This window comes from Prunus avium, chromosome 7, assembly GCF_965620075.1.
Source record: "Prunus avium chromosome 7, drPruAviu1.hap1.1, whole genome shotgun sequence".
NCBI lineage: Eukaryota > Viridiplantae > Streptophyta > Magnoliopsida > Rosales > Rosaceae > Prunus > Prunus avium.
The window spans coordinates 25,401,307-25,429,159 of record NC_142290.1 but is presented as its reverse complement, the minus strand read 5'-3'; the positions used below and the strand labels follow the sequence as shown (position 1 = coordinate 25,429,159).

At 35.2% G+C, this 27,853-nt stretch overlaps 2 protein-coding genes across 2 annotated transcripts; one reads left to right on the top strand and one right to left on the bottom strand.

The window, feature by feature from the left end:
* Window positions 1–28: 28 nt before the first annotated feature.
* Window positions 29–7,038, top strand: LOC110771479 (protein DETOXIFICATION 42-like). Its single transcript, XM_021975784.2, has 13 exons — window positions 29–490; window positions 731–852; window positions 1,425–1,640; window positions 1,802–1,962; window positions 2,882–3,017; window positions 3,984–4,080; window positions 4,250–4,350; window positions 5,264–5,427; window positions 5,763–5,834; window positions 5,912–6,028; window positions 6,145–6,240; window positions 6,376–6,494; window positions 6,735–7,038. Exons 1-13 carry the CDS (start codon window positions 450–452, stop codon window positions 6,775–6,777), a joined length of 1,485 nt encoding a protein of 494 aa, XP_021831476.1. The 5' UTR covers window positions 29–449; the 3' UTR covers window positions 6,778–7,038.
* A 206-nt stretch (window positions 7,039–7,244) lies between these two features.
* LOC110771478 (melianol synthase CYP71BQ5-like) lies at window positions 7,245–11,192 on the bottom strand. Its single transcript, XM_021975782.2, has 2 exons — window positions 10,100–11,192; window positions 7,245–8,564 (listed from the first exon to the last, which is right to left on the bottom strand). Exons 1-2 carry the CDS (start codon window positions 11,078–11,080, stop codon window positions 7,854–7,856), a joined length of 1,692 nt encoding a protein of 563 aa, XP_021831474.2. The 5' UTR covers window positions 11,081–11,192; the 3' UTR covers window positions 7,245–7,853.
* Window positions 11,193–27,853: the final 16,661 nt, after the last annotated feature.

The following is a 27,853-nucleotide window of genomic DNA, read 5'->3' as shown; positions in this document are numbered from 1 at the left end:
TCTGCTTACATGGTGTCAGAAGGTTAGTTTAGCACTCCAAATCACCTCTTCCGAAGGACAAAATTTATTTTATTTTTGCCCTTAAGCATACTCTTTTCGTTTGATGATTTGGGTCCTCATTGTTACAGTTTTTTTTATTGATTCTTAGAGTATTAAAAAGCAAAAAAAATATACAATCTCTAGATAGCTGTTGTCAATTCTTAAGGGCTGTTCCTGTTTTGTTTTTTATGGTTTTCGTTTCAAATTGTTCTTTGACTTTTTCTTGAAGTTGGGTTTCCTTATTTCTTGAATTTTTATCCATTTGAAGCATTTCTTGTTTCTGGAATGGTGATGATCAGAATTAGCTTCGGATATTGAGATTTTCTCTTTCATAGCACTGTTTATTGTTTGTTGCCTTCCTGTATTTGCTCCATGGGAAAGGCCTTGCTCTCTTGAATTTGTGAAAGAGTATGGGCAGTATGCCCCTCTTTGTTTTCTTCAAGGACATAAGGTAACTATTTGTTTCCCTAAGTGGGCGCCTCTTTTAGCTTATTTCTATTGTCATCATTATCGTTGTTGTATTAAATTCAATAGCTTTGTATTCTACTATCTGGACGCATAGTTAATCTGATTAAAGGTTCAAACGTCTAATTAAATCTGGTTTCTTTTTTCTTTTTGTTGGTTCTATTTGTTAGGATTTTAGTGGCAAATTTATGATTTCTAATTGCAGTTTTTTGCGTGTTATTGCCAGAAATGTTTTCAAAGCAGATGAGCTAGGCCTGGAAATAGTGCATATTTCCCTTCCCACACTGTTGGCGTTATTGGCAGACCCTGTTGCTTCTCTAGTTGACACAGCATTCGTTGGCCATATAGGTTTGTCATATAACAAAGATAATCTTCACTCGACGAAGCTGTGACTTCTTGAATTGTTTGTTTGGGGTTCACAACTGCATTTCCAATCTTTCTTTACATCTTGACCATTTTAGCGGAATCTTTTCTGGGAGATTAAAATGTTAATTTTTTCTCTAAAATCAAAATTTTAAAATGGAAGCTTTTTGTTCATGTTGCAGCTTTTTCCTTTCTAAAGCGGAAAAATCTGCACAGAGCCTTTTTTCCAGGTTGTTTATAGGACAGTTACAAAGTTAATGTTATGAAGGGTCATGATAGGAACAAAGTTAATTACTTGCAAAATCGTGGAAATAGTTATCTACTGGGTTGATTATAGAATTGCAATATTTCATTGCTGGCCATTGAAACTTGCTTTGCAATGAACTACATGGATTAGTTCATCCATTTTATGTATCTATGTACGTATGCTTAACTTCTGCTGCCATGTCCAGGTAGATGTGCCATTTAAATGCTGTTACATTTTCCTTTATTATAGAATTAATACTAGTTATCAACTTATCAATAATTAAGCTCTTGTTACCCAATAATCCATATAGGTCCAGTGGAGCTCGCGGCTGTTGGAATTTCTATTGCTGTTTTCAATCAAGTATCAAAGATAGCAATTTTTCCACTTGTCAGCATTACAACCTCTTTTGTTGCTGAAGAAGATACTACTGAAGAATTGAGGGCAAATGTACAAGTTCATGAAAACGTTGAAAATGGTACTCCCATTAGCAAGGAAATGGAGATGGAAGAACTCGTACCACTAGTTGGTATATTTCCTCCTTTACTTCCTTCTTAATGTGGGACTACGCTGAATATATGGATAAAGTTGCATATGTTCATAGGAGCTCCTCTATAATTTAATTCAACTATTTAGAATTATATTCACTTATTATATGTTTTTGCTTCAATTTTGAACTACACTCCACAGGCAAGTCATCATCTACGGAAATGGTCAAACTTGAGCGTGTCCGAAGGCATATCCCATCTGCGTCATCAGCATTGGTGGTTGGCAGCATACTTGGGGTTATTCAAGCTGTATTCCTAATTTTTGCTGCAAACCCTGTCCTGAATTACATGGGTGTTGATTCTGTAAGTACTCTTTTGAAATGCTGGAGTCTTTAGATATTTTGTTTTAACCTTTTTTTCTTAAATTCGTGTGATGGAGTACCTAGAACATTAGTCAAGTTGATCTCATATCTTTGTCATTAGCAACTTCAGTTTATTTGTGAGGGTTTCCTTATCGAACCCTTTTTGTTTCCTTATCCAAGTATATTGTCTTTTCTGCCTACAAAAAGAAAAGAAAAGGAGGGGGGAAGTTCTTACATACCTATAGTTTTTATGAAAATCAGGTAGGGATTAAGTTAGGTAGTACTAGTAGAGATGGAACAAACTTACGGAGCAATGTTGCATGATGGAAATTAAGATTGTTCTCTCTGCCTCATATCTTCACAAGAGAGAGAGAGAGAGAGAGAGAGAGAGAGAGAGAGAGAGAGAGAGAGAGAGAGAGCTGTGCCTGTGAGGTGTGGAAGATCTCATATCTGAGACCTACAATTTTTTTGCTGGGTATGTTTTGTGGGAACTTCCAGTGGTACTACTGAATCATTGTTTCTGCACTTTTTATTAGATTCAAATGCTTACAAGGATAGATTAGATGTGTTGAAGTCAATCATTTTCTATGTGTTTAATGAGTACTAAATTCTTGAGTTATCTGTATTCAGAATTTGAAGTAAAGCACATTCGGATTCCTTATGTTTGCAATGTTGTTCAGATGTACATAATTTACTTGTTGAAGTTGTTCCGGTACTTCACATATATAAGTCCTGAATTTTCTACAATTCTTATGTTGATGTTATATTTCTCACATAAGTTTGTTTTTCTATTAGAGAATGCGCTTCGAGTTCATCTCTATTTGCCTTTTGGTTCTATATAAAATTACTGAAGTTTAAGATATATCTTGGCATGTATAGCGAATTCAATAATGACAGTTTCTTTTCTTTTCTTAATGCAGAATTCTCCTATGCTAAAACCAGCAAGACAATACTTGACATTGAGGTCACTTGGTGCTCCGGCTGTTCTTCTCTCTTTGGCTGTGCAAGGGGTTTTTCGTGGTTTTAAAGATACAAAAACTCCTTTATATGCTACAAGTAATCTAAGACTTCTCTCTTTCTTTTTAATTTATTTTTCTTTTTTGACTATTTTAATGGACAGTAATACTTTGTCAATGCAATACGAGCATGACCCAAAAAAATGCAGTGACTTCATTAGCTTTTGAAACAAGTATAATCTTCTCCCAGAATTTGAACTGAATAGTTTCATTCTGCAATGGAAGATCATTATGAAGATCCATGTCATTATGGCATTCATAATTTCTATACCAATATATCAGATCCAGGGGGATGACTATCAAATTGAATTGGATTGGGTCTGGGACATCATTTGTGTCCTCCATTATTCTTTCTTCATCCTGTCATTATATCATTCTGATCCTATTCTCAGTTTCAAGCATAAAATCTAAAAACTAGCAATCCTCCATTCTTGTCTTGTCTTCACCTCCAGGGAAGTGATACTGGCGTAAGTTTTCAAGTTTCTTTTACTCATGATCAAACGATGGCATTAGTCTCAGTTTCGTATGTAAAAATGTAAATACCAACCATTTATCCTGGATTTGTCTTGTTTTCCATTGTTAGGGGTTAGGAATCTGTTTCATTTAATTCACTGTTTGTGTTATATTTTATGCATCCATCTTATGAAAAGATTGCATTTGATAGTTGATCCAAGTTGTAGAATGCTTGAATCCCATATATATCTGTTCATTGACTTGCACATTTAGTCTTCCAGTTATTTTTTGTTTAACAATTGCTTATACTGCTAAATAATCAAGGAAGAAAGTATCAATGATCTAAAACTTTGCAAACACTAGAATATGTATTGTTACTAAGTATGTGTATATGCACATATTTTGTCTACATTAACAATTTCATTACTTGTTGGGGGTAAATTCTAAACTTAGTTCTATTGAGCAGATTCTGCTCTGAAGGATATGAACTCGTCATCTTTGTTGGGTTAATTTGACTGAAATCCTTCTACATGTTTTGTTTCTTTAAATGTAGTTGTGGGAGATGTAGCAAACATCATTTTGGACCCAATATTAATGTTCGTATTCCATATGGGTGTTAGAGGTGCGGCCATTGCCCATGTTATTTCTCAGTAAGCTTATCTTTGGCTGATGGTAATTGATAAGTTCAGACCATTTGCCAAGACTTCATTTCTTCTTCTTTTATTTTTTATTTTTTATTTTATTTTAATTTTTTTGTTAGCATAAATGACACTCTTTGGCATCTTTGCTGCTGTTTCACTTTATTTGTGATCATTGTAGGTACTTAATATCCCTGATATTGTTGTGGAAATTAAACAAGCAAGTTGATCTCCTAACTTCAGGTGTCAAAGATCTACGATTTGGCCAGTTTCTGAAAAATGGTAGAGGCTTCTATTTCTTTTTTTATTTGTAAGTAAATAATTTGCAAGTAGAATTTCACCAGTCCTTAGATAATGAATCCATGTCTTTGGTATTATTGAAACTCAAGGCCCCAAATATGTCTTAATATATATGTACAAAAACACTGATAGCCTCATTTACATTAGAATTCTGATGTAGTACAGCCCGTAGGTGTTAGATTAAGCACTTAAACAATAGAACAGAGAAGAATATAAGAGACCGAGGAGAAGAAATAGAGATCGAAAAGACGAGATAAAGGACAGAAACAGCAGAACAAAGAAGAATATCTGAGATCGAGGAGAAGAAATATAGATCGAAGGGACGAAATCAGAGAGTTCTAGGAAAAGGTTTACTCAACATTCAAATCTCAATTTTAAAGAACTACATGGGGGTATTTATAGCAAACTAAAACCTAGACATAATAGGATAAAAATCCCTTGCTTAAACAGAAATCCTAACCCAAATAAAATAGGAAACTTAAAACTAGAAATCTGGAAATCTGGAAAAGTAGAAATCCTACTAGAATTGGGAAAACTAGAGAATCTAGGAAACTAACAAATACATTAGGAAACTAATAAATTTAGGTCATATGCGTCTTGCATCAAATTCACTGGCCTATAGTCGAGTTCCCATATCTTCTCGAGCAGGTTTTCATGAAGTTGAAAGGTTTGTTATTATCTTAAAGGCATTATGATCATTATTTTCGACATTCAAGCTATTTTACAAGAATGTCTTGTGTTGGCCTTTCTCCCATTATAATCTAAATTCTCAACAAACAAACAAAATTCCTTCACTAGTTCCTCATTTTCTGGTATATGGTTTTTCTATTAGACACTCATAGAAAATAGTTTCTTGTTGATTGTTCCATAACTTTATTTTTTGGTCTTGGATCAGGGTTTTTGTTATTGGTGAGGGTGATAGCTGCAACATTCTGTGTTACTCTGGCAGCAGCATTAGCTGCAAGGCAGGGACCAACGACAATGGCTGCATTCCAAGTTTGCTTGCAGATCTGGTTGGCAGCCTCTTTGCTTGCTGACGGGTTGGCTGTGGCTGGACAAGTAAGTAATGGATTTTGAAAAGAGAATGGATTGATAGGATGGTAATTTACATTCCTGACATCCCACAATTTTGTGGACTTATCATGTTCAAATAAGAATTGCACTTCACTTAAGAATGTATAGAAATTGTAACAAGCATAGTAAAAATCTACAACCTATGAGCATGGTGTTTGGCCATATATAGACTATCTTCTGTATATATCGTTTCAGAAATTATGTTTTGCTCGTGTTAAGAATCACATTTTGCTCTGTTTTAAGGCAGTCTTAGCCTTGTTTTATTTGCTGTAATTCTGTTGTTTCTTATCATCTATAACACCGTCTTACTTAACTTTCAGGCAATCCTTGCAAGTGCCTTTGCAAGGAAAGATCACAGCAAGGCCGTCGCCACAGCTTCACGTGTATTGCAGGTAGCCTAACTTTTGAACATATCAATTTACTCTTTTCTCTTGTCATATTTTGCATTGCTTATGGTTCTATTATGCAGTTGGCTTTGGTTCTAGGGCTAATGCTCTCGATCATCCTCACAGTTGTATTACAGTTTGGATCCAGAATATTTACAAAAGACGTCAACGTTTTGCAGCTTATAAGTTTAGGCATCCCGGTATCTCTCTCCCCTTCTGCCCAAGCAAAGAAACAAATAACTTTTTTTTTCTTGTTCCATTAGTTCCAGGGTAATTTTAGAGCTGAGACTTCTTTTTTTGTTTTTGTTTTGGCTAGTTTGTTGCAGTGACTCAACCTATTAACGCTTTAGCATTTGTTTTTGATGGAGTCAATTACGGAGCGTCAGATTTTGCATATTCTGCATACTCAATGGCAAGTCTAACGCTTGTTGCACTCTTAATCAATTATTTTTTATTTTGCTTCTTGTTTACCAGTGGTAGAATAGATGTCTGTACAGAAAAATCTCTCTCTCTCTCTCTCTCTCTGATTATTCTCTTTTAATTCCAGGTTTTGGTGGCTTTAGTGAGCATATTGTGCCTATTTCTATTATCAAGCCATGGCTTTGTTGGAATCTGGGTTGCTTTATCTGTCTTTATGAGTTTGCGCGCACTGGTTGGATTTTGGAGGTAAACCCAGTTGACAATCTCTACTTTTTTTATATTTATATTTATATCAACTAATTTAAGTATAAAGGAAAAGTGTGCTTTCTGTAGTTGTTGATCCTTTCGTATGATAGAAAAATGACTACCACAATTAATCTTTAAAAGACCATGTAGCAACTAAATTGTTTAACAAAGATTGTTGTCATAACATATTTGGTGATCTGTAAATTCAAAGTTGCTTCAACAGCATGAAACCTTTTGCAGGATAGGAACAGGGACAGGACCGTGGAGCTTTCTTAGGGAGTAAATTCTGAACAATATGTTTCTGCATATATTCCTTCTCTTCCAAACATTATTGTCGCGCATATCTTACAAGCTCAACAGAAGGGCAAAGAGGAAACTCTTACGAGGGGATGATATTACTGATCTGCCATCACCATTTCTTGTTTGGGGATGATTGAGATAACCACACATATGTAACGAAAAACAAGCGAGCACCATTCTTTTACTGCTGTCTCAAGTTAGGTTGAATGAATCGTAATTGGTGATCTATACTGTTGTTTATGTTCACGCGTGAATTATGATAAGCATTGGGTGACTGTCAGCTGTTGATGCATGTAGACTATTGTCAGCCGTATTCACATGCATCAACAGTTAACATTCATCTACAAGTGCATGGGCGATTGTTCTTAGCACCCCACGGATTCACGTCCTTTAGCATCCCCAGTTAACTAGATGGCAAACTAAATCCCTCAAAAGATCTTATTTACCATGTTTGTTTGTTTGTTTTAGAAAGAGAATTTATTTATAAAACCAAAGGCATACAAAGAGCGACACAGTACAGTGGCCTCGTTAAAACCTTCATAGGACATCCTCATGGGACAAACCCTATGGGAGGAAAGAGTACCACACATGTTATGAACAAATAAGAGAGTCCGATTTAGATACAATAAAGAACAAATCAAAAACGAAAACTAATAGAAAGACCTTTGACGAGAACCGCAACAGTAGACCCACATGAGAGGACCGCAGAACATCCCAACTGTTAAAGGAAGCCGTTGATGAGCAAACTAGTAGTCCTTTGACACCCACACAAACTGCAAGTCATACCAATAGCAGAAGCCAGAAGAGAACACGGAGGAGGAAACACAAAACAATATTGAAAAGGACCCCTGAGAAGCACTCCACTTCAACTCATAACTTGTTTATGACATGTCATAAACAATAGATCTTATTTACCATGTTGATGACACTAACTTATGTGGCAGATGAGATGACAACTCACGCATATCTACCACATGATATGGCACAAAATAAAAAGAAAACCACTTATAAACACCAACAGCAGCAGCGACAACAACGTTGTATGTAGTGTAGTGATCATCAGGGAATGAAAGGAATGGCGATAACATACAAGTCATTCTTCTTGACAGCAGCCAACGTGATAGATTCCGTCATGTCAAGCTGAAGCTGTTGCTGTTGCTCTTGTTCTTCTTCTTCTTCAGTGGCATTAATGGCATTTTTTAACACAACAGGAGGGGAATGTGGAGGGAGTTTCCAGTTAAAGTGGTAGAGCAGTTGAGCAAGTGCAAGCTCGACGGATGTAGTTCCAAATAATATGCCTGGACACATTCTCTTACCTCCCCCAAATGGAATAAATTTGAAGTCGTTCCCTCTAAAATCAACCCGACTACCTTGGAATCTCTCAGGCATAAAGCAATCAGGATTTTCCCAGTATTGAGGGTCTCTCCCTATCCCCCAAGCATTGATTAACACTCTCGATTTACTTGGTATATCGTACCCGTCAATTTTATGGAATAATAAGCCGCTTTGATCATCATCATCTGCTTCAGCTAATTGCCTTGGGATTAAGGGAAGAGGAGGGTGTAATCGTAGAGTTTCTTTTATCACCAGCTTCAAGTAGTCTAGCTTCTTCATGTCTTCATCTTCAAGTTTTTTCTCATTTCCCAGTCCTGCAACAACGTGGCGTACCTCCGCCTGTGCTTTCTCCATTGCTCTAGGATTTCTCACAAGTTCTGACATTGCCCATTCTGTGGTAGCCGCTACAGTCTCACTTCCAGCAAAATACAAGTCCTATAAAAATAATAAAGATATTTAGTTATAACCCATTCTTAGCACTAATGATATAGATAAATCCTATATTATTTAATTTCTATAAACAAATCCAAAAAAAAGCTTAAAAAATGACAGCTGACTCTATTGAATTTAATTCTGATTATTAAATTACTTTGATGTCCTATTAAGTATTTTGGGTTTTTTTTATGTGGTTTTGGGATTGGACTTGTTTTAAGAAATCAATGACAATTTTGTAATTTATAAGAAGTTAAAAGCTTCTTTGTTATGTTGTAAATGAGCTTTTGGTATGTTTCTAAAGTCCATTTAATATAGGGTGTTTTTATAATTTGGGCCCTTATATTAGGTATAATAGTGAATCTCCATAATAACATATATTATTATTATTATTATTATTATATACCCATATATTTTATATTATAATATATGTAATATGCATAATATATGTTTATATATGTGTATATATATATGTATACTATAATAATATATACACATATACTATAATATACATATATATATATACACGTATATACACATATATTATACATACTAGCCCCTTGCGCATGTGCCAATTGGTTTTCTTTTTTATTTATTTATTTTATTTTTAGAATTAAGAAAAGATAATATGGGTAGTTATGTTCCATAAAAGTAGGACCTATTATCTGATTTTGTTTTTAATTTTAATTTTTTTAATATGAAAAAATATGTGAATTTACCATATTATTCTCATTTAATTAATAATTTTAATTCTTTATGTTTGAATTAACCATGGGCATTTTCTAGTATTTTGAATGTTTCACCATTCTCTGCCTTTTACTTTGTATATATATTATAAAATATATCACATATACTAGCCTCTCCGCACGCGCTTCCGCGCCTGCGAGAGGCTTTTTTTAAAAAAATTAAAATTTATTTTAGAATTAAAAAATATAATGGGTAGTTATGTTCCATAAAAATAGGCCATTATCTGATTTTTCTTTTAATTTTAATTTTTTTAAATATGAAAAAGTGTGAATTTACCATATTATCCTCATTTAATTAATAATTTAAATTCTTAATGTTTGCATTAACCAAGGGAATTTTCTGGTATTTTGAATGTTTCACCATTCTCTACCTTTTGCTTTATATATATAGATAATATACATATGTATATACACATGTATTATTATAATATACCCATATGTATTATATATTATAATATACATATATAAATGTTGTATGCACATATATTATTATTATTATTATTATTATTATTATTATTATTATTATTATTGTAATATACCCATATATATATGATCGGGACTGATATATATTATATTATAATATACATATATACACATATACTATAATATATACATATAGACACGTATATACAAATATATTACATATATTATACATATGTATATACACGTATATTATTATTATAATATACCAGTATATACTAGCCTCTTCACACGCGCAGATAAGTGTTATCCAATTTAGACCAATCCAAGATAGTCCCTAAGCATAGTCCCTAACGTTATGTACATACGTACCAGCGTGACAGCTTTGATTATGGTGTTTGTGAGATCAATTTGGAGTTCACCAGACTCCTGGAGTTGTAGAAGCACATCAACTAGATCTTCTTCTTCTTCTTCTTCCTGATGGCATGATTCTTTGTTATTTTTGTTGCTTAATGATGCAAAGGCGGCCTTTCTTTTCTCTCTATGGTCATTGATGACTTCCTCTAGAATCCTGTCCATCTTTCGGTGTATTTTCTCCCAGGCAGGCTTCAAACCAGTGACATAACGGAGGAACTTAAGCGAAGGGAAGAGATCAGGCAGATCAAAGCCCGCCACGAATGTTCTCATTTCCTCCACCAATGATATAAATTCTTGTTGATGTTTGCATTTTTTCCCCAAGGCTGCACGGGCAGGAATGCAATTCTGCATGTTGAAGATCAAGTCGCTAAGATTGACAGGCTGACCCTCAGATAAGGAGATTGACTGAACTAGACTCGATGCCTCTTCGTTTCTTATTGATGCAAAAGACCGCACCCGTTTCGCGCTCAGGAGCTCAAGCATGCAAACCTTTCTCATTTCTCTCCAGTGATCATTATCAGGAACAAAGATGAGACCTGCACAATTGTAGGAAAAGATTGCAGCAGCGATAAGCGCTGGCCGTTCGGAGAAAGCGGCCTTGTTTATCTTCAACACCTCTTCAGCTAACTCTGGTGATGAAATGACTATGGTTGATACTTGTCCCAGTTTGAGGTGCATGATAGGCCCATACTTCTTGGCCAAGTCTGTCAGGCAATGATGTGGTAAAGAGCCAGCCAACTGGTGCAAGTTTCCAACCAGAGGTAGCTTCCATGGCCCTGGAGGCAACCTAAGATCAATTGGACAAGTATGGCTTCTAAATCTCTTCCAGTATATAGCAAGGACAACAAGGAGCACCAGAGAAGTGAAGAGAGGAAGGGAAGGACTTTGGATAATTTGGAGCATAATCTGTGACACCAATGAAGAAGCTCTTGTCATTATAATCAAAAGCAAAGGACCTGCAAAACCTAGTTCTTGAAGTTGAAACCAAGGGGATGCTTGCTTGATATTTATACTTGTTTTAGGAATCAAAAATAAATTATAATAACAATTCATACCAACGATCGTTGCCAGATATGGATTTAATTCAAGTATGTGTTTAACTACAAGTCAATGCAATTTTCATGATCGGTTAGGTAGATGTGTGGAAAATAGTAGGGTTTTTTTGTGTGTGCATAAATACATGTTAAACACATCAGCTACCCCAAGGCTTCCTTTAATAACCATAATTATCATGAACAGCCAAATAAAAAACTTCCAAGCAATCATTACAATCATAATTCGAACTCAAGACATACCAAAACATAAATAATAAAAAATTCGAACTCAAGACATACCAAAACATCACAAATAAAATTGTCTAGTCATTACAATCATAATTTTGACAACAACAAAAAATCATTACAATTCATAATTGTCCTTGACAAGTTTTCATATTTTGAAATCGTTACATAACAACCATGTCATCTATACTATTAAAAATATTTTTCTCAAAATATGCAACCATGCAATCATTCATCTATAATTAACTTAATTTTAAAACTTGATATTATAATATTGAGTTTGAGAGAAAAACTCCCAAACAATGAGAAAGTTTGCTCCCACCAAGAGAATAGAAAAATGGATTAAAATCTCTTCTTTTTAGCAATTTGTGTACAAATGTAATATTTGTGTTAAAATGTAATATAATAATAATAGTTTTGTTAAAACTTTTGGGAATGTAGGTTTGACTGGTAGGGCCCCATATGGTAAATAAATATGTTAATTGATATAGGTTATCCAATAACAATATACTACTATTTTTATTTATAATAAAAACTTGGGGGCCTGAGACTGCACTGGTCCCAACGTGGCTCCGCCTTTGCTTCCATGCTGCAAATGTTGCTATGCAACGATCGTACATCATAGCGCATTACATAATTTTAAGTTTGACTTGTACGGTTATAAGTGTGAGAATGTGAAGGTAAAACGTCCCACATTGGAAAATTGAGAAATCTAGCAAGGACTTATGAGGAAGTTGAGGTTTCACCCCAAAACCAATTGGCAATGAAGGGAGTAGCCCAACTCCTTATAAGCCCTTGCTAGGTTTCTCAACTTTCCAATGTGAGACTTTTTACCTTCACATTCTCACATATGTACACCTAAAAGCAATTTTTTGACAGTCGCCTTTAGATACATGATTTGATTTTAACTTGCATTGCCATCATGAAGGATATAATCTGATATCCACAAGCATGTTTGCCATGGGTATCTGTTGTATTAATAATTGACACAAATTAATGTGCTAATCATTCAATTAAAAATACCCGCAAGTGCACGAATCTATTGAGGTATAGATTTAGTAAGTACGGGGTCGATCCCACGAGGAATTGTCGGCTTACAAGTTCTAATTTGAGTACGTAAAGAACACTTATTGAACACAACACAAATGAAAAACACAAATTGGAAGCTAAGAATGAGTAAAGAAATGTAAAAGAAAAGAAACAAAACAAGAAACACAAACAACAATTTCTATCACACTTTTATCACCACTGTATCCCCTGTTTATCACCATTTAGGCAGAATCGTTTCTCTGTTTTTCAGCTTCGACCTCTGTTCAGTTTTTTACCTATAACTTTCCAACCGTTTGTCCAAAATTCACGTTCTTTATATGGTTGGATTCATCACAGAAAAACAAAGAACTCACTGCGGACCAACTGTCAAAAACAGTTATGAAAGTGAGCAGAATACAGTGAAGACAACACACAACGTTTCAATCACACATGAGTTTTGGGGGGGGGTTGTTTGATTTGATTCAAGTGGCCTAATTATAATGCTTGAATGTAATCGAACTCTAATTTTAACAAGAATGACAGAGATGAAAGTCAAAGTGTGAAAATAAAATGTAACAAACACTAGAGTTTCAGAATCCACCCTAAACAACCCTACCCATGTTCATGGACACTCAAGTGATGAACTCTAAATGTGTTGATGAAGATGTTAGCAATCAAGACCGGGTCTAGTGGCTCAAGACGCATTGATTCTCTCTAATATAAGTAGAGTGCAGGGCTAGTGCTACAATACTTTTGCCTTCCCTATAATCAATCTAGGTGTGCTTAGTACTTCAATTTGATTACAAGAAAAACCCATCAAGTTCAAAGATAATATGAACATCACAAGAACCCTAATAGTATGATGTTTACATTAGGCATTCAAGAAACCAATTCACATGGATGATTCTTACTTTATCCATTTGTTGCTTAGGAAGACATGAAGGTACATATAATTCCAACAACCTCAAGAAACATACTTTCAAAGGTGATCAATCAAAGAAAAACATACATCAAGGATAGATTGTTTTAGTGAATGGGAATTCATCAACAATATCTAGAAATTCATACACTCAAGCATTAAAACAATAGAGTATTCATGTTTAGGGCTTCAACCTAAGCCTAGCTATGGAGTTTAGTTCCGCATACTTATTTCAAACACAAATTCAAAATAAAACTAGAAAGAGTTTACAGATTTTGTGAAAGTGATGAAAGCTCAAGGTCTTCAATGGTGGAAATCTTCTTCCATTTCTTGCTTGGCTGCACCTTCTTCCTTCTCTAGCTCTCTAAAACCTGCTCTCATCTCTGCAAAATTTAATTCTTCCGTTGAATGAATGGCAGATGCCTTCTCTATGCTCCCCTCTCTCCTCCTTTCCAACTCACCCACCAATAACATATTCATTCTATTTTTTATGTCATGATATGATTTTTGGTTTTTGTCTTCACAAAGATGCTCTTTGTCTCAGAAAATTGCACTCCATCAAAGTAAATTCTTGTTACCAAATGGTATGGTAACAAGAAGAATCAAGATGACATCATGGAGGTAAAAACTTGCCCAAATTCGGATAGGTTATACTTGTTCAATGGAGCTCAAATTCGGATATGTTGTAGTCAACATCCATTGGAACAAGTTCTATGAAGATCTTCACCTCATCCGAGCATCGAAGCATACTGATCCAAGGCCAAGAAGTTGACCTACGAAAATGAAAAAACAAAATTTATAACCAATAATGCATTTTTGGCTCATTTTCATTCTAATCAAGGTAAAATCTATGAAAACACAAAAAGGAAGTAAAAAAACTATAAAATATCAAGAACTAACTCAAAATATTGGGTGAATAACATGATAAATCATGTGTAAAAATGAACCCAATAGTATCAGATACTCATTTGTTGATTGTTTTTTTGGATAGTTGATCGGTTCATAATTGTATATCATTTTGTACCCTTCTAGCTTATGATTTGGTATGTTTTTGAGTTAAACTTGTGCTTTTAATCCTTTTTGTGTTTATCTTTCAGTTCATTGAGCTTTAGGTAATAATGAGGGCTTTGGATAGTAAATGATGCAATCCATGCATGTTAGGGCCTAATTTGGATGAATGGATGAAGAGCTTAAAGACAAACTCAATTTTGGCTACAGTCCCCTGCCAGCCCAGTTTCGTAGGTCATATTGCAAGCTTTGTTTCAGCAACCTACATAGCTCGGATGAGGCCACATTATTCATGAAAGTTGTTCCAATGGGTGTATACTATAACATATCCGAAATTCAGCCCCATTGGATAATTGTGGAGTCTGTTACCTAGCAAACACAGAGCCATGCTCAGGATGGATCTTATCAGCGCGGAAAATGAGTTAGCAATTTGTTTTGGCCTTAACTTCCTCCTCCGACCTTGGATTGGCCCAAATAACATATGGCTGGAAAGAAGACATTCTGAACTTCAATTTTGAGTGCTTAAAGTCTTAATTTGCTTAAGGGAAGCCCAATTCGTAAGCCCTTGAAGTTTCTGGTCATGCTGACCTCAGGATGAGCTATTATTTCTGGTTGGAAGCTTGGTCATGGTGACATGAAGATGAGCTAGGGCTGCTGGTGGGATTTATTAGTGAAGTGCATCAACCATTTCAGATTTTATAATGGAAGTGTTGTATGCATTAGTGAAGTGCATCAACCATTTCAGATTTTATAAAACAAGTGTTGTATGCATTAGCCATACTTAATTCAGATTTTCAGCTTCCTTAGGCCTATATATAGTGAGGTTTCCCAAGCTTGTAAACACACCCCAAGGGGGGGAGCTCTCAAACACTTCTCTAGAGCTCCCTTCCCTTCTCTCCCTCAAATTCTCTTAGTTTCTCTTTCTAGTTTTCAATTGTTATAATGAGATCTTTGTGCTAAAATTCTCCTTAAGTTTTTCCAAGTTCTACTTAATTTTCATTGTTATGTAAATTCTTTTCTTTAGTTTCAAGTTTGATTAGTTTCCAAGTTTCAATTATGGTTTTTGTTCTTATTCATTATGCTTATAAGTTAATATGCTAGTTTGAATGATTGATCACCATTTAGGCTTGCATGTTAGCTATCTTGGTTTGAATTAAGAGTAGACACCATGCTTTAATTCGAATTGAACTATGAATAGGAAGAGTATGTATGGACATTCGACAACAGGGATTAGATACATACTTGGTTGTTTAAAATGTTCTTTTATGCTTAATGGGTTCCTAATGCTTAATTTTAGGTTAGACAACAAATGATCAAATTAGGGAATTAGGAACACAAGGTTATGACCACACACCATGGCTTAATCATACTTTAGCTAGAATCAATCCATTAATCTAATTGAACTTGGGAACTTATCTGCTTGAGTTAGTTATTTCTTTCTTCCTTGTTTTATTTATTTCCTTTCTTTTTCATTTCTGTTTTGTGTAGGAAAAATGAATTGGATCTTTCAATCACCAATCCTCGTGGGATCGACCTCGCACTTACATATGCTATACTACCAAACGGCTCGTGCACTTGCGAGTATCACAAGTTGAGGATGCAACTGAATCCATTTTGGTGCAGCTGTATCTACGCAACAAGTTTTTGGCGCCGTTGCCGGGGATCGGTAACATTGTTTGATTCTATTTGGCTTTCCTACTTTATTTTTTTTTCTTAACTAGACAATTTCAAGTTTTAAAGTTAATGACGTTAATGGACAAGTTGTGTTTGTAGTCCAACAGAAAAGGACAATTGCCCAACAAGCAAGAGAACTGGGTTTAAGTCCCAGCTTACACAAACCATTGGTGCTTGTTGCTTTGAAGCATGGAATTGGATGTGTGTTAATTTTCCTTTTCATTTTAGTTTTTATTTCCTAATCCTTTTAATTCCATTTCAAGTTTGTGTGTTTGTTTTAGCAATTTATGATAGCTTAATAAAAATGGAGAGAGATGGCAACCTCAATCATAAGAATGGGAAGTGTGGAGCAATGGGAGAAGTCGCGACCTCCAAGTGCATCACGCTCGACCTAATCGCTTCAAGGGGGAGCATTTCAATCCTTTCTCTTCTTTGAATTCTGTTTATTTCCGTAGTTGTTTTTGCCTTTTGGTCCGCGTTGAGTTCTTTGTTTTTCTATGCTGAATCCAACCATATAAAGAACGTAAAATTTGGACTTACGGTTGGAAAGTTATAGCCTAAAAACTGAACATAGGTCGAAGCTGAAAAACATAGAAACGAATCTGTCCAAATGGTGATAAAAGGGTGATAGAAAGTACTGTTTGTTTTTCTTTTTTTCTTCTTTGGTTTCTTGGTTTGTTTCTTTTAGTACAACAATTTATGTTGTTTGTTTGAATTTGTTTACAGTACTTAGTTCATTTTTTATGGTTTGTTGTTTCATTTTATCTTAATTTGTTTTTATTTCTTATCTTAAAAATTTTAAAATTTTTTAAAAAAGATTTTTCATATGAGCTGACTTATGGTAACCCCAGTGAGCACTTCCGTCAATACAGTGTCTAGGAGTTCTATAGGCGACACCTTCGGTGTCTAAGAAGTTTGGGTTTTAAGCGGGACCATTGTGACCCCTCCAACCTTCCCGGATCCCCTGGCTGTGTTTTCTGAGGCCCTTAACTGGTCATCCATGAGTTGCTTGTATATTCGTGTGTTTTTAAATTAAGTTTTTTTTTTGTTTTTTTTTTTTTTTTTGTTTTTTTTTTATTTTCTTTGTTTTCTTTTCTGTTAAGTCTTTGTTTTTGTTTTGTTAAGTTAGTTTATGTATTTATTTACGTGGTATGGTTAGTTAGTTAGTTTTTTTTCTCTGAGTGTTAAAAACAAACTTTATTTCAATTCAAACATTGCATAAAAACAAAAAAAACAAAAAAAACAAAAACAAAATAACAAAATAACAAAATAACAACATCATCATCATCTTCATCATCATCTTCTTCATCTTCTTCATCTCCATCATCATCATGGCTTGCCTCTATTTTCTCTCACTTGTAGAATCTGCAGCAACTCCACATGGTCCTCATTTTTTCTCTGCAGTGCTTCCACGTGCTGATTGGCACAGTAGAGCCGCTTCTGCAAGTCCGCCACCATAGCCTTCAAGGAAGCTATTTCCTCGCTCATCGCGGCACACTCCCTTGTCCTCGCTAGTAGGCGCATGCCCAAATTGGTAGCGGAGACCGCGTGGAGCACAGTTAAATTGTGGGACTCCTCTACCGCTGCCTTGTCAGACCTCTGTGCCACATGCAGATGATCTGTCGGAGTGAGCTTGCTGCTAATCATGCCTCCTAGCAGCACTGCTCTGTTCGACAGTGCCTCAGAAAAGTTCGGTATTGCCTCAGCAAAGTTTGAGGCCGTGCCGTGATGATATGTGGAGTTTGGGAAGACAGGAGTTGGAGGAGCCCTTGTCTGGGCATTCGGTGGTGCAAGTGAGAGCTCAAGGTTGAGATCATCAAGGTGAGTGCATGAGGATGCCATTTGTTTTGCTTCTGAATTTTTTGATGTTTTTCCTTGAGTTTGCAGGAAGAAATGCTGGGTATCATCCGCTTGCAGAAGTGTGGTTTAAATAGACATATGCTGATGAGAGAGAGCCAACACCATTTCGGATTTCCCGGGCATGCTCGACCTAATCGCTTCAAGGGGGAGCACCTTTACTTTACTTTTTTTCCTCCGTGTTTTCTGGTGTTTAATATTTTTGCCCGTTACTTTCATTTTCTAGAGCTTTGTGTTTTTGCTTTTCCCTTTCAACTATCATCTTTAGTTTATTTTAGTTAGGGAAATGTGTTTTCTTTTCCGTTTGTCGTCTTTGTTTTATTTTAGTTGGGAAGTGTGTTTTCTTTTTCTTTTTCTTTCTGCAACCTTACTCTTTTATTTCCGAAACAAAATAACGAAAATACAAAAACAACAAAATAAAATAAAAACAACAATAAAGCAGTAGGAAATCATTTCTTCTCGGTGCTTGGTGTCTCGACCATTGGAGCTTTGAGTTTGGCCCTCTGGCTGTCCTCTTCCGGGGCTTCACGCACAGCTTCTTGGGGCTCATCACTTGAGCTCCCAAAGATCGCAATCTTAGCTTGAGCGTAACTACTCTCGCGATCTGCTTGTTTGCGTTTACCCGGTCTGTCTAGGTCTTCCAGCTGTTTTCGCATGTCGCGAGAGTACAACTCTACCATCTTTGATAGGTTTCTATTCTCGTCCCGCAATACTTCTAGCTGGTGTCGATTCACCTCCACTATCCTTGACCTCTCCCTTTTCAAGCTTTTTATAGCAGTCTGACACTCCTCAACCATACTTCGCTCCGCCGCCAACTGACCTTTCAGCACCTCTACCTCATGGGACTTCGCAAGTAGGCGATGACCCAAACTTGCGACTGTTGCTGTACTCTGCACGCTCAGTGCCAGGGCATCACTCACGATCCGGTTGTCATCCCTTGTCCCCAGCACACGTATATCTTTAGGAGTCACTAAATTTCTAGCCACTCCAATGGCAACATCGTTGTCCAGGAGTATTGAGTCAGTTACTGTCACAGGCCCCCGTGCGGAAGCAAAGTAGGGCATCCATACTGGTGCCGCTGCTTGGCCTCGTGTCTGAGTCGGTGGAGCTAGGTTGAGATCCAACGAAAATGGGTAGTTAGAGGCCATTTGATTTCTCACTCTCTTTTCTTCTTTCTTTCTTTTCTCTTTTGTGTGTTTCTGAGTTTGCGTTTTTTTTTCACCCTTTCTTATAGACTTAGTCTTTGACAAACCCTAGCCATTACAGCATCTGAGCATTTTCTGAATCTCCAGCATTCCTTGAGTCCCACAACCTTCTCGCCTTCCAACCATACCCAACTCATTTATCACGACGTGTCTTTTCTGAACGAACGCGTTCAGTAAAGTCTTCGCGCCTTTCCATGAGCCCGTAATTTTTGCTTGTGGAGTCTGCGGCGCCTCTATGCGTCGACACGTGTCTCGCCCTGTCTGTTGGTCCCTTACACTGAACCGAGACATCATGACCCATGTTAAAATCCCGCTCTTTGTGTTGCTGTCACGGTTCGATAGTTTGTTTTTACAAAACTAAATAATAATAAAAAGCCGGAAATGAAAACAAATTGTGGGTCGGGTTTCACTTTAGTTTGGGTTTCAAAGTGGGTTAAATTCACCGTGGTTTGTGTTTCGAAATTGTGGGCTTTGGGCTTCAAAAATTTTTTGGGTTTCAGAATTGTGTGATTAGGGTTTACTGTTTTTTTTTTTTGTTTTTTTGTTTGTGTTGTAATTTTTATTTTATAATTATTTTGTTTTTGTTTTCTTTTGTGATTTTGTGATTTTTTTTTATTTGCTTTAATACCTTTCATTTGTTGTTATGACATTGTTTGTGGCTAATTTTTAAACATTGAGGACAATGCTCATTTCTAGGTTTGGGGGTATTGGAGTTTAGCAAGTAAACTTGGTTTTTCTTAAAATTTTTAAATTTTTTTTTTTTTTTTCTTGTTTTAAATCTTGTTTAGTCACTTTCCGAACACATTTGATGAGATTGTGATAAATGTTGCATGACTTAAATAAAAAATTGAATTTTATTTATTATTTATTTTTTTTTCCTTGTAAATTTTTATTGTAAAAAATAATAATTAATTAATTAATTAATTTGGCATCGTTCTAGCATGACATGTTCGAAACCTTCTTTGCACTTGCCATTTGTTTCATAATTTTCCAATTAAAGGATTTGCATGACCCAAAGAATTGTATCAAGCATAAATTAGACTTATATAACCATATAATGTGAGCTTTTGAGCCTTGTGCTTCATTTCATGAGTGTTATACACATACTCTTATTTTCTTGTCATCAAAGTTGTTGTTTGATCTCATTATTCATTGATTTGGTTGAACACTTAAAAGTCATTCATTCTTATGCAATTTGATTTCATGACATTTAAAGAAATGATATTAAGGCCTTCTTTGGATCGTTTGTGCCTTTCAAGCTAACCTTATGCATGCTTAAGCATGATTTTCCATTGTTAACCATTTTGAGCCTACATGTAAACCTTTTCTTTCATTTTACCAATTATATTTGCTCGCCTTAGCCCGAAAAACAAATATTTACCTTTCTAAGGAACTCATGAGCTCTAATTCGGATGTGTTTTTCATGCTAAGTTTGGGAAGGGATATTACATAGAAGAAAAAAAGAAAAAAAAGAAAATCACACAATTGGTGAAAGAAAAGAAAAGAAAAAAAGTTATGATTAAATGGTAGTTGAATGAAATTTTGTTTTTGGGTTTCATTGGTGTTTGGAAAGGAGTTTAAATCATTGTAAATGAAGGTATAAGGAGTTTTGATCATGTAAAAGAAAAAAAATCTAATCGTGATGATTCCAAGTCTTGTAAACAATTTTTTTTATGCTCTTACATTGTGAGTTCCTTGGACTTTGTATTATCCATACCTTTCATTTCTCACTCACCTTACACCCTTGACCCCATTACAACCTATAATAAAGACCTAAATTGATCTTAAATGTCATGTGCTTGAATTGCATTCATTTTTCTACTTTTAAGTGTTTGGCCTCCTTCTTGAGATCATATTAATGCAAGTTCTTCATCTTCCTATTTTTGAGTTAAGTACCTTATGATTTAACTCTAATCCCATGTCTATAACTGAGTGTTGCATTGTAGCCCTCTTCTGAGTGATTCATTTGTGAGAGGACAACTTTGGTGAGATTTGAAGTTGCATTTGTGCTTGGTATGATTTTTGAAATTGTGTGGAAACTAAGATTGGGGAATTTGTTGCATTTGGCTATCACACTACTACACTTTGAGCATATTATGTTTTGAACTTTGCCGCTTTGTGAATAATGTCTAAAATTGAGCTTTTATTGTCAAAACGTTTAAGTCATGTGCATGAGTCATTTCTCTTCACAAAATGTTCGGAAAGATTGTTTTGAGTTTTTATTTTGATTTTGTTTTTTTTGTTTTTTGTGTTTTGTGTTTTATTTTTATTTTTATGTTTGTTTTTGGTTTTGGTTTTGCTTAAGAACTAACAAATCTAATAAGTTTTCTAACCATTTTGTTTTGTAGAGTTAGAAAAACGTTTGTGGGTATCGTAACTGTTAAACCCTCAGGAGACACAACTCCTCCTACTAGGGATGCCTAGAGGTTTAAAGGCTTGTTGCATTCGCTCAATGCAATCGAGTTACCTACGAAAGTGGTCTAGTTAACTTCTTGTTTTGTTTTTAACTTTGTTTTGTGTTGTTTTGCTTGAGGACTAGCAAAATCTAGGTTTGGGGGTATTTGATCGGTTCATAATTGTATATCATTTTGTACCCTTCTAGCTTATGATTTGGTATGTTTTTGAGTTAAACTTGTGCTTTTAATCCTTTTTGTGTTTATCTTTCAGTTCATTGAGCTTTAGGTAATAATGAGGGCTTTGGATAGTAAATGATGCAATCCATGCATGTTAGGGCCTAATTTGGATGAATGGATGAAGAGCTTAAAGACAAACTCAATTTTGGCTACAGTCCCCTGCCAGCCCAGTTTCGTAGGTCATATTGCAAGCTTTGTTTCAGCAACCTACATAGCTCGGATGAGGCCACATTATTCATGAAAGTTGTTCCAATGGGTGTATACTATAACATATCCGAAATTCAGCCCCATTGGATAATTGTGGAGTCTGTTACCTAGCAAACACAGAGCCATGCTCAGGATGGATCTTATCAGCGCGGAAAATGAGTTAGCAATTTGTTTTGGCCTTAACTTCCTCCTCCGACCTTGGATTGGCCCAAATAACATATGGCTGGAAAGAAGACATTCTGAACTTCAATTTTGAGTGCTTAAAGTCTTAATTTGCTTAAGGGAAGCCCAATTCGTAAGCCCTTGAAGTTTCTGGTCATGCTGACCTCAGGATGAGCTATTATTTCTGGTTGGAAGCTTGGTCATGGTGACATGAAGATGAGCTAGGGCTGCTGGTGGGATTTATTAGTGAAGTGCATCAACCATTTCAGATTTTATAATGGAAGTGTTGTATGCATTAGTGAAGTGCATCAACCATTTCAGATTTTATAAAACAAGTGTTGTATGCATTAGCCATACTTAATTCAGATTTTCAGCTTCCTTAGGCCTATATATAGTGAGGTTTCCCAAGCTTGTAAACACACCCCAAGGGGGGGAGCTCTCAAACACTTCTCTAGAGCTCCCTTCCCTTCTCTCCCTCAAATTCTCTTAGTTTCTCTTTCTAGTTTTCAATTGTTATAATGAGATCTTTGTGCTAAAATTCTCCTTAAGTTTTTCCAAGTTCTACTTAATTTTCATTGTTATGTAAATTCTTTTCTTTAGTTTCAAGTTTGATTAGTTTCCAAGTTTCAATTATGGTTTTTGTTCTTATTCATTATGCTTATAAGTTAATATGCTAGTTTGAATGATTGATCACCATTTAGGCTTGCATGTTAGCTATCTTGGTTTGAATTAAGAGTAGACACCATGCTTTAATTCGAATTGAACTATGAATAGGAAGAGTATGTATGGACATTCGACAACAGGGATTAGATACATACTTGGTTGTTTAAAATGTTCTTTTATGCTTAATGGGTTCCTAATGCTTAATTTTAGGTTAGACAACAAATGATCAAATTAGGGAATTAGGAACACAAGGTTATGACCACACACCATGGCTTAATCATACTTTAGCTAGAATCAATCCATTAATCTAATTGAACTTGGGAACTTATCTGCTTGAGTTAGTTATTTCTTTCTTCCTTGTTTTATTTATTTCCTTTCTTTTTCATTTCTGTTTTGTGTAGGAAAAATGAATTGGATCTTTCAATCACCAATCCTCGTGGGATCGACCTCGCACTTACATATGCTATACTACCAAACGGCTCGTGCACTTGCGAGTATCACAAGTTGAGGATGCAACTGAATCCATTTTGGTGCAGCTGTATCTACGCAACAATAGTATATCTAAATACCATACAATTAATGGTGGGATGAGAACATGAATTATGCCACTTACATTATTGTCTCCCTTTGAGATCGTTTTCTTTTGACATTTTATGCCGGGAATCCTACTTGATCACATGGTTAGCAAGAAATTCATTAAAAAAGGCATCTGCTTTGGTGAGATCAAAGGAATACACATTAATTGCAAATTGTTTGGCTGGAACAAAGTTGTAAGAAGAAAGGGTATGTTTTGATCCTTGGTGCTATGACCAGAGATTTGCAAGCCATTAGCACTTTGATGTTGCCAATTTCAGCTATTGCCACCTCTATATCTTCTAGCTTTGATTCGTCCTTATCTGAGCAAAATTCTCACGGGGAGAATGTTCGCAAGAGATTCCTCGAGCTTCCATCTCTCTCTTCTTCCTTGATCCCTGCGAAAAAGATTGGAGTAAATAGGCCACACCCTTGGAATGGGGGGGTGTTGGCCAAAGGCCCTCCGATGTCTAAGCCAGTTAAATGATCTTGAGAAAGATGCTAAGATAACAGAAAGGTCAGAGTTTTCTCTACGGTACAAGAGAACCGAGTTGTCGAAGCCTGTGTGGTGGTGGTTGGAGCCGTGTGGGAGAGAGAGAGAGACAGAGAGAGACAGAGAGTGAGAGTGAGAGAGGATTCGACTAAGGTTTTTGAATTACCTCATGTATGTGGTGTAGCCCTGTATTTATAGACTCCTTGCTGGGCTAGGCTTTGGAGAATGATCCTTATTTAATTAGGATTATTCTTACCCAAAAAGATGATATGAATTAATCAAAGAGATTTGCTGGAAATTGGTTCCTTGATTTAGGGAGATATTCCTATCCTAAATAAAAGATAATTCCCTAATTAAATATTTAATTAGGGTAATTATTTGACCTAAGGAATATCCCTTTTTTCACATGTCACCTTCTTATTGGTCGTTGAAATATGTGTTCCCACAAATGCACCCAACTTCTGCATGGTGCTTATAAGGCAAGGAGGAGATGAGAAATATTTATCAGGGTTTCCCACTGTATTTGGGCTTCCTTCTGTGAGTTGAGGTCCTTTTGCAAGTTGGGCTCCTAATAGGATTAGGCTTTTTTCTTCTTTGAGTTGGGCCCCCAGTTGGAATAGGTATGTGACTCCGTCTAGGTCAAGGATGCCAGCCCAACTACTATAAATACAAGGCTTCTCTTCATTCCCCTTCAAATTGCAAACTTGTTTTCCTCTATTTTCTAGCTTGAGAGAGAGATCTTGGAGGAGAGGAGTTGTCATGCACACCAAGGCAGGTCAAGCTTGGTTTTTGAATTTATTTTCTTTTCCCGATTTTTCTTCGCGGTGAGGACTGGCTGGCTAGTCCGGCGAGTTGTCGTCATGACGAGACAGCGATAGTGGATGCCAGTGGTTGTCATAAAAATATATTTTTCTTTTATTTTTTTGTTGTTCATTGCGAGGACCAGCTGGTAGCTTGTGGCTAGTGGTGGTTGTCATCGTGATCTTGTGGTAATGTCGGGTGCAACCTGTGGAAGCGACTGCGCCGACTGTTGGCAGTTGCTGCAGTTCCAAGGTGTTGAAGAAGAGATTAGTGGTGAAATTGTATCGTATCCACTGTAGGGGGTTTTAGGAAGGTATTTTGTGCCATGGAATGTGCCTGTTCACTCGTTTTGTTTGTGTTCCTGTGATGGCAGGGTAAAGTTCCCCATTAACCTGAAAACCATTTGTGGTCAACATGTCAACTTTCTTTGGTGTGCAAGCATGCCACTGTTAGCAGTATAAAAAAAAAACCCTAATAGACTTGTGAATAATGATAACTTGCGCCCCAAGTTACTGACTTTAATCAAATGATTGTGAATTTGGGTGAGGAATAGTCAAAACAAGAACTACAAACTAAACCGGAAACTACACTGCAGTTTCCATTTTCTTCAGTGCATAAAACAGATATATTTGATGCTCTTTCTCTTTCTTTGGTATTTTTTGGTTTTTAGATGTTTTGAAACCAAAACTAAACCCAAATCCTAAACTAAATTGGAGAATGAAGAATGAACAATAGGTAAAACCAATAGTAGTTTTGAATCCAAGACCTAAACCAAGAGTAGTTTTGAATCCCTCCAAAGGAAGCATACATAACGAACAATAGCTAAAATGTCTAAACTCCTTAATCCCTAAAATCTAAGGCAAATATGTGTTAGAGGTTGATTTTCTTATGTTTTTTTTTTTCCAAGAGAGTGAGAATCGCTTCGATCGTCGTCGCTGGTGGTCGTCTTTGGTGGTCGTCGTCGTTGGTGGTCGTCGTTGATCGTGGTTTATAGTGAACAATCGTTGCTGTGCAGTTTGAGTTTTTGGGAATAGTGTGAAAATGTGAAAGGCGGTTCCTCGAGGTGAAGAAGAATACTCGCACGAATGGGATACATAATGGCATATTTTGTAAATTTGAAACTAAATATTGAAATTTGAAAATAATGGCATATTTTGTAATTTTAAATTTTTTTAATTATATTTTGGCTTTTAGCTTTATCCTAATTAGCTGAAATTGAATTTCTATTTACCTAAATAGTAAACTATATTGTGTGTGAAAACTAAAGCTCCCAAAAGTTTTTAACCATCGAATTGGGATTGATAAATAGACGAGTTTTTTGTTCCCAACAAACAACATTCGGTGTATGTACTTCTTCCAAACACCAATCGGAATCAACTATTAAGACATAATTTCAATTGATTTTTGTATTAAATTAGTAATTGATGACATAATAAGAATAAACTACTCCATTTATGATATAATTACTGGGCAGAGGGTTCATCCTTTTTTGCATACGTGTGTGTTAAGTCAGTTGGTTAGCCAGGACAGTGAACACATCCCCTTGCACTCAAGTTTAAATTCTCCTCTCTCTAGATTAGATTAATTTAAAGTAACTTACACTATCACTTATATTGAAATAATAATAATCAAAGCTCACTTTTTGTTTGACTACATTGCATATACATAAAAAAAAAGTCCATAATGGCTTTACTTGACCCATGGCGCTTGGCTACTAAAAACTCGAAAAAAGACAGGAAATGTCCAATCAATCCACGCACCGAAAGTGGATGAAATATTTCTAACATTTTCCTCCGCAGTCTCTTTCAACTGTTTCTTTTTCTTGTTTTTTTAATTAGGGGTCGTTTGGTATCCTATTCAAATAGAGAACTCAAAAATTTTGATTTTTCTTAAAAACAAGGAGTTCTTAAATCTATTCTTAAGATTCAAAAACTTGTTTGGTATCCAACTTGAAAACTATTTTCAAATCTTAAAAATGTGAGAACTTGTGGGTTGTTAGAAAAAAAACTAAAAAAATAGATATTTTTTGTTTTTAATAAGGGCTTGTCTGATATAGGTCCCTACAATTTCTATTTCCTAGACATATACCCATCATTCTATAAATCTATGTGTAAAACCCAATTTCAAACTTAAGATATAATAGGTCATAGTATTCCTATGTTTTTACATCCTTGCCATCAGACTTCATATTTTATTTATAATTTATTCCAAGCATTTCATTAACTGCCATAATTGTAATTAAAACTCCCTATTAATAGCATAGCAATCACCCCATTTCTTTTGGTTTCCATTCCCCTAAAATTGCAACAAAAAAAAAATGTAAATTACATATCCAATAATGTACATATGAAAAATATAAATATAAATATATATGTATAAAAATATAGGTATATTATTTACCAAAAAAATTAACAAAAATAGGTCAGTTACTTTGTAATTGAAATTTCCGTACATTTTTCAGGCATTAAAAATAGGTACACAATAATTTATAGAAAATAGGTATGTCGTATAATTGAAATTTATGCACATTTTTTATAAATTAAAAATAGGTACATTATTTAGAAGAAAAAAATAAGTGCATTATACTAGGTAAATTGTTTTACTAGGTATACATTATTAGAGAAAAAAAAAATAGGTACATTATTTGGAGAGAAAAAATAAGTTCATTTAGAAAAAATAGGTTCATTAAAAAAAATGTTTTTCAAAAAAAAATTATAAATAGATTATCAAATTATTTTTCAACATAATTAGAATGTACACTATTATTCATAAAACTATAATAAAATAGTATACTAGTCGTATAATTCATAAAAGGAAAACAACATTAATTCCTAAATTTAATATTGAATTTAAACTACTAATAAGTTAAATAGATTACTAGTCGTAATTCATAAAAGGAAAACAACATTAATTCAAAAATAGATTACTAGTCGTAAATAGATTACTAATACTTTAATATGGAATTTAATATTTAATTTCAAATAAGTTTCTAAATTAATTCCTACATCCATTATAACTATTTGGAGATCTTTCCAAATTCAACGTGTGTCATTAGTTACACCCCCTCATAACACAATAACTTATAAATAGGGGTAGGTTTGGAATCCGAAAAATACAATAAATTAGATTTTAAGTTATATTAGGTAACTTGCTTAGTTGGATCCTAGTCATCGGGTATTATTTGAAAAAATTGGGTATTTTAAAT